General features: G+C 44.9%; 2 protein-coding genes across 2 annotated transcripts; both read left to right on the top strand.

Moving 5' to 3' along the window:
• The first annotated feature begins 3,531 nt into the window (after window positions 1-3,531).
• LOC104829865 (olfactory receptor 1020-like) lies at window positions 3,532-4,479 on the top strand. The gene has a single exon (XM_010564369.1). It carries the CDS (start codon window positions 3,532-3,534, stop codon window positions 4,477-4,479), a length of 948 nt encoding a protein of 315 aa, XP_010562671.1.
• A 5,771-nt stretch (window positions 4,480-10,250) lies between these two features.
• LOC104829807 (olfactory receptor 1052-like) lies at window positions 10,251-11,189 on the top strand. Its single transcript, XM_010564277.1, has one exon. The coding sequence runs from the start codon at window positions 10,251-10,253 to the stop codon at window positions 11,187-11,189; it is 939 nt and encodes a 312-aa protein (XP_010562579.1).
• The last annotated feature ends 715 nt before the right edge of the window (window positions 11,190-11,904 follow it).

Genomic DNA, 11,904 nt, shown 5'->3' with positions numbered 1-11,904 from the left:
AACCTACTTTGGTAAGGCTGTTTTCCAACAGATGCCCCAAAAAGAGGACATGAGGACATGAAGAAGAAAACCCACTGCCAAAACGCAGGCGAGGCTCTGCTTTGTCTTGGTCTTATGGGTCCTCCTGTGCCTTCGCTGCTATCGAGTGAGGGGAGCCAAGAGTTTATCCCAAATGCAGCAGAGGACATCGGTGCATCCGCATAACCTCTATTAACCGCCCAATGTGAAGAGACATACGTTCCTTCCCCGACTCCAATAGCTGAGCTTGTAGGTGACGGGGCTGTAAATATGTTCCCTCGTGCTTTCCTGGGAGAAAGCCCCTAGGGCTCCTCACAGCAGGGTTTACCGGGGGGGGGGGGGGAAAAAAAAAAGGGGAAAAGAAAAATAAACAGGTGAAATGCAATTCTGAAAGCCATTGGGCTGCTTTGGGTATCTGAAAGACATCACATGGATGAGCCATCACTGAGCACAGATACACAGCGGCAGTGATGACCATCTCGTATGATGCTTCCGAGATACTTGTAGACCATGCAAAGGTTTTGGTCTAGACCTTGCTGACAGAATGAAAATGGGTCTAGAGACATTTCAGATCTTTCAGAGGATCCCCAAATGGTTCATAAAGCACAACTGACTCTGTCTCCTGAGCTGCTGATGTCCCTCTGTAGACACTAGACAGCCCAGTTTTCCAGCAAGGGTAGGATTATCCACATTTAGGTACCTATGGCCCAGATGTCCACACCTGAGCTGGTTACTCCAGGCTCCCACTATATTCAATGGTGAGAAATGGGCATTTTCAAGCAGTGATTAATTGTTCCAGAGTGAACTAATAGGCCTTAATCACCCTGACCGGTCTCACCTGGAGCCTCCATCCCCATCCTCTGCCCATTTGCCTATGAGCTCTATTTAAGCTCAGCCTAGGGAGCCTGCTTCTCTCTTGAGTTATGCTGGAGGAGTACTGGTTTCCAGTTTAGGAATAGGTATGCATACCTATGGATTCCTTTGATCTGCACCTAGGCTTGATCATGGACCTTGGACCTGCCTCATCATCACCAGCTTGCCTGATGGTCTGGAGTCTTTGCTGAATTTGGCCCAGGTCTCCGGGTCTGCCCTCCTTGCCTTGCTCAGGTACTGTGAGATGGTCCCCTGCACACTGTGATGTCCCCCTTGGCTCTATTTAAAGAGATTAAAGAGGACAAACCCCTGCGGCGCTCCCCAGCCTCCAGGCAGAGTACAACCCATCACCCTCTGGACCCAACAGCCCAGCCAGTGCTCACTCCTCTGGCAGTCCCTCTCCATCCAGACCATGTCCCTGCATGGGCACCATGGGAGATGATAGTATTCTCAGGGAAATAGAGTAAGAAACTTAATGTTATATTCAAGTGTTATTCTCTGTTCCTTAGTACCTCCTTCATTTCCTAATTTGATATTAGAATTATGGTCTTCAGTAGGTTGGCAACATTTCATCTTGGAAATGGGTAGAGTATTCTTCGTGATTTTCAAGGCTTAGTAAAGACTGGTAAATCTTTTCAGCTTGAGTGTTTCTGTAGCTACAAGATGCTGAGATGTTGTCTCTAAGAGATGCTGTTTCTCAATAACCTCACAGCAGTTTCTGATCTTGACATATTCTGGCTCCCAGAAGACAGCCCATCTCAAGGGTTGAGGAAGTAATAGCTCCAGGCACCTAGCTCTTGAAATCACTAAGGGAACTTTCCAATTATATCTGAAGGGGAGAAAAAACAAGAGTGATTGGCATGGGGTGATGTGCCCAATGAGACTGTTGGCAGCTTACTCCAACCATCTAAGCTGGAAAGCAATAAATAGTGAAGACAGGAGCCTCTGGGAGACACAGCCATACATGGACATCCAACACCATGTAGAATTAAAGAGAAGAAAAGGAGACTTGCAATAAACTTCCTTCCCTGAAACTTTGATTTATGAAGCAAGCTAGAAGGTGGAAAAATAAGCTTTTTCTTAAGTCAGTGATGATTCTGTGCAATACAGTCATGCAGACAGGTAAGAAAGAACTGATTAGAGGCAATGCCAAAGAAATGCAGCAGTGATTGTCACAAGAGCAAAAATTGCCATTTCTCTTTGAAAACATATCCTTGCCTACTGGTAAGAGTTATACTGGGACAAATATATACATGTACAGAAGAAATCTTTAGTATGTCTTATGTGTTTACCCTCATCCCAGACACAATCCTTCTTGGGGACATATTAATTATTTTATCCTATATATGAGATAAGCACACACATTTTCAAGTTAACTTAATAGGATATTGTCTAATTTTCTGTATTGTTACTTTTATAGTTTTCCTCAGAAATAAAAAGGTGCAGATTCTGTCTGTCTTTTAAATGATCTCCTTGGAGAAACTAACAACAGAGGCAGGCACAAAAGTAGTTCAGACTGAAAAAGGCTGGATCTTCTACAGGAAACCAGAAGAGGTGGCATCTCGGGTACTGTTGGGCGGATAGCAGTGGAATTGGTGGCAAGCAAGAACCCAGGGCAGCCAGAGTCTTCAGGGTCAAGTGGAGGATTGGACTAGGGAATAAAAAAGAAATTGAAGTCTACTCCAGCCTGGTATGAGGGCAGACTGAGGCTTTCTTATAGAGAAAGGGGAGTTACACTGAAACTGCTCTCAAATACCTGACACACATAGTTATGTTACAACTTTTTTCTAAAAGGGAAGTTTTACTTTCTAACCTTAATTTGGCATGTTAATCAGTTGCTTGAAAGTACTGTTTGCTTAAAGTGTAAGTTAAATGATAGAAATAAAGGGAAGAGCACAATTTTTAGCAAGTCACCAGCTAAGCTGGAAGATATTGGAAAAGGAAAGATATATGTGTGTGCCCTTCTGTCTATTTATTCTCATGAGATGAAAGCTGTTATTGAAATGCAGTTTATTCCCCAAAGTAGCCACTAACTTTTTTAGCAATCACTTATTTAAAAAACCCCAACCAACCACCCACGTTATTTTTGTTTCTGAGCACTTAGAATAAGAAGTCCTGAGTGACAAATTCAAACCCTGAGCTACCTGGGATAATAAAGAGTCTCTGGGACATCATCAACCTGAAAAGCAGAGTGAACTCTAATATTCATCTAGCTTGTGTATTATCAGAACAAACATTAATGAATATGAGCTGCTCTTCCCTTAATGAGGCAAAAACTGCAGACAGATGGAAACAATGCAGGTAGTGAAGACCACAGCTACGTCCAAGGGAAAACTTGCTTTGTTGGTTTCATGCTTCTTTCCTTGAAATCAGTACATGAAGTAGAAGATACTTTCAAAGCTTGGTTTAAGAGCTTGAATGGCAAATGTAGTCGGAGATGTGGGTCCCTGCATGGCCAGGTGGTTGTGGACCAACTAAGCATCCTGCCAGGGTGTCTGTCAGTGTTTCATTAGAAAACACCTTCATTATCTACAGAGCACAGGTTTAAAAATCACTAATAATTAAGCAAGGGATTAAGTCATCATAACTGATCTCATGGAAATCGCCTCCCTGCCTGAGAGCTGGGAGCCTCTTGCAGTGATGGCTTGGGAAAACTGGACTACGGTGACAGAATTTGTTTTCAAGGGGTTCACGGATTGCCTCGACCTCCAAGTTACCCTCTTTGTGGTTTTCCTGCTCATCTATGTCATCACTGTGGTGGGAAACCTTGGCATCATTGCTGTAGTCTGGCTCAATTCCCAGCTTCAAACCCCCATGTACTTCTTTCTCAGCAACTTGTCCTTCTTGGATCTGTGCTACTCCTCAGCTGTGACACCCAAAATGCTGCTGAACCTCTCATCAGGAAGGAAGACTATTTCTTTTGCTGGCTGCTTCACACAGCTGTATTTCTACGGTGCTTTTGTAACTGTGGAGTGTTACCTCCTGGCCGTCATGGCGTATGATCGTTATGTTGCTATCTGCAACCCGCTGTGCTACCCCGTCGTCATGTCCCAGAAGGTCTGTGTTTCCCTCTTGGCTGGGTCCTATGTGGTTGGGTTTTTTAATTCGGTGGTGCTCACGGGGTTTGCACTGCGGGTGTCCTTCTGCGGCCCCAACGTCATCGACCACTTCTTCTGCGACGGGCCACCGCTGTCAAAACTGGCCTGCTCTGATATTTGCCTCAACCAAATGCTGCTACTTGCTTTTGGGGGCTTCAATGGGGTCACCACCATATCAGTCATCCTCATCTCCTACGGCTGCATCCTAGTCACCATCCTGAGGATGGGCTCCGCACCGGGTAAGCGCAAAGCTTTCGGTACCTGTGCATCCCACCTGGTGGTGGTCATCATCTTCTATGGGACCCTTCTCTTCATGTACCTGCGGCCCACCTCCAGCTACTCCCTGGGCAGGGACAAAATCGTTTCTGTCTTTTACGCAGTGGTGACTCCTGTGTTGAACCCCTTTATCTACAGCCTGAGGAACCAGGAGGTGAAGCGTGCTCTAAAGGGAGCAGTGAGGAGAATAATTGTTTCCCTGCTGAAGCGGTAAATAGTTTGACATTTAGGCAGTGATGGGAATGGGTTCTGTGTTTTGGGGTCTTTTTGGAATTGGAGAGCAGCTGTGATAATTCTTCTATATATTATTGTCCATTTTGTAGACTGCCTCTATTGACGTGGGATTAATTTGCTATACATTCACCTCTAGGTAGTGCATTTCCTAACAGGAGAAATACATACTCATTGAAGAACCACCAAAGGTCCATTTGTGAGGAAACGTGCTAAAATGTCCAGATGGTTTCTGAATATTTGGAGGCAAGTATGTGCTGGGTTTTCTCATGGACCTGCCATTCCTTAGGCAACCCCGTCACCTCTTTCTTGAAGGGAAATACGATGACAAGGCTCAGCCCTGTAAAGGTGACACATTTGTGAGATTTCTGCTGAGAATTTGGACCACTTTCTTCTCAGCTATATTTGGCCTGAGCCTACTCGTGGTCACCCTCTCCCACAGTTTGGACGTCATTCATCAGCACAGTGGACTACATCCCTACCAAAGTGCTGTATCTCTTCCAGCCATGAGAAGCCATGGGATCTCCAGATTTAAGGTGAACTTCAGTGCTTCCAGGTAATCCCCATGACAGATGGGAGCATGCAGGAGAACACACGGAGCAGACCAAGGCGGGTTGAATGGGAGAGGAGGATACGTTTCCCTAAAGCTGCAGGAAACGGGGAAAATTGAGAGGAACTTCTCTGAATCCTCTTCTTCCACAATGACCCATCAAAGTATGTTCAAAAGTATCTTAAAAATTTTCTGCTGCACTTTAATCCTTCAAAATGCATTTTATAGTGAATAAACACTTCAAATGATTTTGTTAATACACAACTAAGTATTGGACAATGACAGTTCCTAAAGGTACTGTTTAGTGGAATTTTTCAGTACCTATATTCAAACTTAAGGATGTACAGTAAAGCCATGGTGCATTAGTTGCAATATACCTAATATTTCCAATCTTTTCTCTAATTTTCTCTAAGTATGTCATTATCTGTATCTGAAAGACCATTAGCTGTGGGATTTAACTGACCAAACTCGAAGTTTAATGCATAAACATTAAATCTGATCTTAGTCTCCCTCTGTAGCAGGAACAAAAGACCATGATTCTTGTTAAAATAGACATGGGAAATGGCTTGGGTCAACTATGTTGCATAAAGACCTAATGCTGCATATAGGAAATGTAGCATGACTCTGACATATTTAACTTCAAGACATCTGAATTCATGGTGGCTGAAACCCACCCAGCCTATGGGTCATGTCACTTCCATATGTCAGATTTCAGTTTATATACTATTTTCCTGTTTGGGTTTTTTTAATTTGCAACTGCTCCTTTCCATTTCTACCTCCATTATAAGAGCAAAATTAATAGGCCAAAAATACCCTTAGATGCGGCAATACACAACACAGCTGCATAGCTGATAAAAGAGAGATGAAGAATTTAGTGATAAACATTTCAAAGGTTAATACCTACTTACCTGATAACTATTTGTGTAACTGCTTTCTGTGAATTGTTTTCCCTTCTTTGTCATTCTTTTGTAAGAAGTAAAAGAAGTTTCTTTTGGAAACAACTGGAATGCATGTTTTTATTTACCTTTTCAAGAAATTGGGGGTGTTTTGAGTTGTACCTGGAAGTTTAGTCATAAAGTGGGAACAAACGTGAATCAGCGGTGAAAGTGTTGGCACAGAAACTCCCCAAATATAAACCCTGTTGTTAAAATATTGCCATTTGTAGAGCTACACCCAACCAAAACGCCCATCTGGGGTCAACGCAGCTGTCTGCATTGCTCTTCTCTGTCAATATTTGGGTTTGCTGGTGCAGGTACTGGTCTGTTGCTGGTTGTGCTGGCTCTGGTCTCTGGTGCCAATGAAGGTTTCCTGCTGGGCTCCAGCTGCTCTTCCAGAAGGTCATGGGTTCCTGTATCTGCCAGAGCCATCCCTTTAGCCAGCTGAATCGCACCGCTGGAGTTCACAGACTGGAAGAGAAGCTGGGACACCTATAGCTCGTGTGTAGGTCCATAGGTCATGCGGACCTGGAGCAAGGTGAGCCCAAACCCATCCCATGGGTCCATCTCTCAGCCAGTCCTCTAGGCTCTCAGTAATGCTGACGGAGAACTTGTCTGTTCATGTGACCATCCGTGGGTCTCCTTTGGACATGGCAAATCCTCCTCCGGGCTCCGTTGAGTCTCTTGATCCATCTGATCCCACCTGAGATATCATAGGACATACAGACACACATATGGCACAAGATGTAGGGAGACTTGTGCCCTTTAGGGGAGCAGGAGAGATGTACGGTGGGTCTCAGTCCTAGACACCCATGTCTGAACAGCTGAACCGCCACCTTCATTTCTACTGACTGCAAAGAGAGCCTAGGCTGTTGGCTCATATGTCTATGCTGAATGTTGTTGACAACTGATAGATGAATAAATCCCACCTATGGATCAAATATCATCCAAATATGAACTGCTATTTATATGGTGACTCTATCTATGCTGTCAGTTTAATCTAAAAGCATGAGCTTCTATTATTTAAAGGGAAAAATCAGCTATACTGAAAGAAATGGTGCGAGTTTTAAACCTTGAAATAGTTCCAGACACTGAAAGAAGCTGGTATCTATCGAGTGTGTCGAGCAGAGATGAATTACACTGAAATTACCATTAATATGCTATCAGTTTTCTGCTAGCCAAAAAAAAAAAAGTTTGCAGAAAGAACTGGATTAGCACCATGTCTTTTCAAAATAGGCTGTGATGAGATGGTTTTGATCTTGCAATAGAGGTGGAGCAGCAGAATGACCTGGTTCTCTGCAAAAGGGAGCAAAAAAATGGGTAGCTGAGATATTCCTGGAAATATCTGGAGTGTAGTAAAAAGATTTAATGGACTGCCTATCAATCATGTTCTGACAGGTGGGTCCTGTGCAGAACTCCCTGTTCTTAACCATCAGTAGCCTGGAAGCTTTTCAGCCTCATTCATTGCCGGGAGGCTTGGGTCAGCCTTAATCTCCTGTAATCCCAGCCATCTGCTCCAGGCATCCATCCAGAGCTAATTACAACAGCCTAAGCTGCTTGCAATAGGTGTTTAAGCTACTTGGAGTAAATTGCCCTTCGGATGCACCGTGTCATCTCCCCCTTGATTTTCAGAGGGGCTTGTGAAGAATAACTCGTGCTCATTTGGATCTCTACCTTTTCTGTCCCTTGAGGCTGCCAAGTGTTGTAACAGGTTATTGATATTTGTGACAATAATTAGCGCAGGATTTTGCATCCTCCCACCTACAGAGCTAAGTCTTTATTAGCAGTTCAGGCTGTTGTGATTCTCATGGATTCTCATTAAGGAGCCAGGAGTATACAATCAAGATTCGCTTCTCCTAGAGACCTGAACTCCAGCCAAAGCCATGACAAACACTTGCTCCCTGAGGAGGGGTGCCCATTGCCCACAAAGACCTGCAAAGAGACATATAGAAGTGACGCGTTGCTGGAAGTGAAGAACTTCGTCTGGTGAAAATATGCAGGAGGTTCTCTGATGCATAGGAGGGACGTTCTTGTTTAGCTGGAAGCTAGGAGGATGGCTTCAAGGGTTAGTCCCCCAGATTTATTGTGCAGACATCCTGAGCCTGTAGTGTCATCCAAAGTGGAAGAGACCTTGCAGCTGGTAAGAGGAGGTGACCCCCATCCACAGGTACGTGTGAGCATTCCCCAAAAGGTCCAGGTGAGCTCTGCTAGGACTAAATCACTGCAGCAATGTTACCTTTGTGGAGGCTGCTCTGATTTATGCCAGGTAAAGGTTTGTTCCTCTGTGTTGGTTAAAGAAGATGAAATATTTCTGCTGGGATGCACTTGGGATGCACTCCAGTATTTTGAATTCAAAAGATCAGAAATCACGGTTCTTATGGTATGTTTAAGGAGCCTGGGAGAAGAAGAGAGAACACCCTCAAGGAAAGATTAACCCACTCACTGACCCTGAAATAAAGTGATATTCACTTTAAGAAGTCCAGGATATTTCTATAAAGAAATATTCTGCTGATGGAGAATGGTTCTTCAATGAGTCTTCTGATCCTGGTGCTCACCTGGTGGGGTAAGACTTTGATTCTCATCTTTAATCCTGTAAAGGTTTAATTGTTTTATTCTGAACCTTCATGTTTTCAGGGACAGAAACCTGTATGTCACATTTTCATTAGGGCAAGCAGCTGAACTATGTGCCTAAACTTAGGCAACTGGAGTTGAATGAGTTTGGCTCAGCCCAGCTCTGTGGTCTCATCCGTGGCATTGACTCCTCTTCCAGCTGAAGGGAGACACAGGAGCTGCTGGGGTTTTGCCTGCTGAAAATGAGATGAGAGAAGTCCTGGTGAGGGCCTTAACCACCAGGATGCCATGCTGTGCCACCATCAGGCTCTCTCAGAAGGTTTTTCCTCTGCAGATGGCATCTTAAAAAAGTGACTTCTCAGTCTGGCTCATTTTTCCCCTTGACCATTCCCCCCCCTTGTGCCTTCTGCCAGTGCTCTCAGCCATACCTTGTTTTCACCTGGAAATAAGGTGCACCTTGCAGTCAGATGCTGCTGTTTGTGCACACTGGGGAGAGCAGCAGGTGTGACTTCATATTCCAGGACAGCATCGTGGAACCTACTTTTGCCTGGGATTAGTCAGTACCTTACAGCTGGTTCATGCTCATAAACACTCACAGCCATCTCCCGACACTTAAATCACTTCTGCAAATCAGGTTTCATCTCCCAGTCCACTTCTAGAAATACAAGGCATGATTAAAGTCATCGGCATATCGTGGTGGTTCATGGTACCTGCCATGGACTACTGCAGCATGGCGAGGGGAGCCATGAACAGGGACGCGATGGGCTCGCTTATTGAAAGGCTGATCCATCATTTGTTAAACCCACATAAACTTTATACAGGGGACCCTAACACCAGGGCTAGTACCTTTGCTCTGAATGTCATGGGGAAATCAAGACAGATTTTATGGTGTTTAGGCTCTTAATTGTATATTCTCAAAATTGTACCAAGGAAAAGAAGTTTGATGTTCAAAATAACAGCTTCAGACCCAAATTTTGCTAATAGTCTCCCTGGCTTCATCTCCCAAAGGCTTCTGAGAGTGTAATGTTAAACTCCTGATGTCCTGAAGAGTTTGGGATCATGCAATACCCCTTTCGTCTCTCCCTCCCTACTTCCCAACAAATTAAAGACTATTTCTTTTTCTTCACCTTGGTGTCTTTTCCAAAACAAAAAAAGGAAAGCTACAGTATTTTCACTCTTACTCCAAGCTTACAATTACATCCAGAAGCCGCTGCCAAAATCAGAGCTGTCTTGTTCTGGGCACCTTAACATGATGGGTTTGAAATGGGGAGGAAGGGAAACAAATGTGGAGAAAAACTTAATTACAGGAGTTCAAGGGCAGAGCTGATGATTCGGTCTGTGTCCCCTGAACCCCTATCTTTTGTTATATCCATCCATCTCATCAAATTGTAGGTACCAAAATGGGAGTCTATGATACAAAGAACCTGCCTGAAGCTCTGCCTGCAGCGGGAAAGCAAAAGACCCTCCTCTGACTCGGTGCAGGCAGGGAAGGTGTTTGGGAAAGCTGGGATGCTCTCCCTTCAGAAGGGACCTCCTCTTTCCTTGGACTGTAAAGGAGGACAAGCCCAGGGCCGTGCAGTCCATCCCACTAGCTCCCTAAAAATGAATGGGAATGGGTCTGGGTGCTAATTAAAGGCATGGTTTCTACTGTCCTGTGTTTTCAGGCTCTCTCCTTCCTCAGTAGACGCGGAGCCCTGAATGGCAGAGCAGAATCACACCTCCGTGGCAGAGTTCGTTCTTGAGGGCCTGAGCGACCAGGCGGAGATGAAGGCAGCCCTCTTTGTGCTGCTGCTGCTCATCTACACCGTCACGCTTTTGGGCAACGTGGGGATAATTGTAGTCATCCGAGGTGACCCACGGCTCCACACATCCATGTACTTCTTCCTTGGCAGCCTCTCCGTTGTTGACATCTGCTTCTCCTCTGTGATTGCCCCCAGGACCTTGGTGAACTTCCTGCTGGAGAGGAAGACCATTTCCTTCGTGGGCTGCATGGGCCAAGCTTTCTTCTACATCGTCTTTGTGACGACCGAGTGTTTCCTGCTGGCTATCATGGCGTACGACCGGTACGTGGCCATCTGTAACCCCCTGCTCTACTCCTCTGTTATGACTCGGAGGTTGTGCATGTGGCTGGTGGTGGGGTCCTACATTGGGGGTGTCCTGAACTCCATCATACAGATGACCTTCATCATCAGGCTGCCCTTCTGCAGCTCCAATGTCATCAACCACTTTTTCTGCGACGTTCCCCCCCTCCTGGCTCTGTCCTGTGCCAGCACATACATCAATGAGATGATTCTCTTCTCTTTGGCCGGCATCATTGAGCTCAGCACCATCTCCACTATTCTGGTCTCCTACATCTTCATCTCCTTTGCCATCCTGAGGATCCGTTCAGCTGAAGGCAGGCAAAAAGCCTTCTCCACCTGCGTGTCCCACCTGACAGCGGTCACCATGTTGTATGGGACAACAATCTTCATGTATTTACGCCCCAGCTCTAGTTACTCCCTGAACACCGACAAAGTGGTCTCTGTCTTCTACACAGTGGTGATCCCCATGCTGAACCCTCTCATCTACAGCCTGAGGAACAAAGAGGTGAAGGATGCTCTTAGGAGAACAGCAGAAAGAATCACAGTGAGGGTCTGAACCCTCTCATTAAAACCTGGCACAGGAATGTGGGTAACATGGGGATTTGCCCCAGAGGCTGTGGAGCCTCCATCCATGGAGATATCCAAAAGTTGCCTGGACAAGGCAACCTGATGTGGCTGTGAAGTCAGCTCTGCTTTGAGCGGGAGATAGAATAATTTTTGATCAGAAAGGACATCTAGGATGTCTCTGGTCCTATGAATGGCAAGTTATACACATATATACATATATGTGTGTGTATATGTATAAAAATACGATATTAAATGTACATTATACTATATATAATGCAATAGATTCTTGTGTTAAATGTGTATGCCAACACACACATTACTGATTTTTCGTGTCACTCCCTAGCCTCAGTTTAGCTGGGATCTCAATGATTTATGGGCTGGGTTGGGTAGGCAGCTCCTGTGAAAAGCTCTTCCTAGGAAGGATGGAAACACAAGACCTAAATGGATAAACTTTGAAGTTTTAATGCAGTTAGGGGGTAATGGAATGTTGTGCATAAGCCAAGTAAATGAAATATAAATTCTTAAATAGGTCTGTCTTTGAAACCAGGCTGCTGAGTTAAATTGCAGGGTTAAATTGATCTTTGTCACTTCTTTTTAGGCAACCATACACATTTGTCCTTTCGTCACCCTGCCCCATAACTTCAGCCTTTCAAAGCCTTGAAACAAAGCTGTAATTAGTTTTCTAATTTCTGCCCACAGCGGTT

Source organism: Haliaeetus leucocephalus, unplaced genomic scaffold (genome assembly GCF_000737465.1).
Source record: "Haliaeetus leucocephalus isolate CR32 unplaced genomic scaffold, Haliaeetus_leucocephalus-4.0 Scaffold177, whole genome shotgun sequence".
Lineage (NCBI taxonomy): Eukaryota > Metazoa > Chordata > Aves > Accipitriformes > Accipitridae > Haliaeetus > Haliaeetus leucocephalus.
The sequence above is the reverse complement of the archived record's forward strand: the minus strand, read 5'-3'. Positions and strand labels throughout refer to the sequence as shown.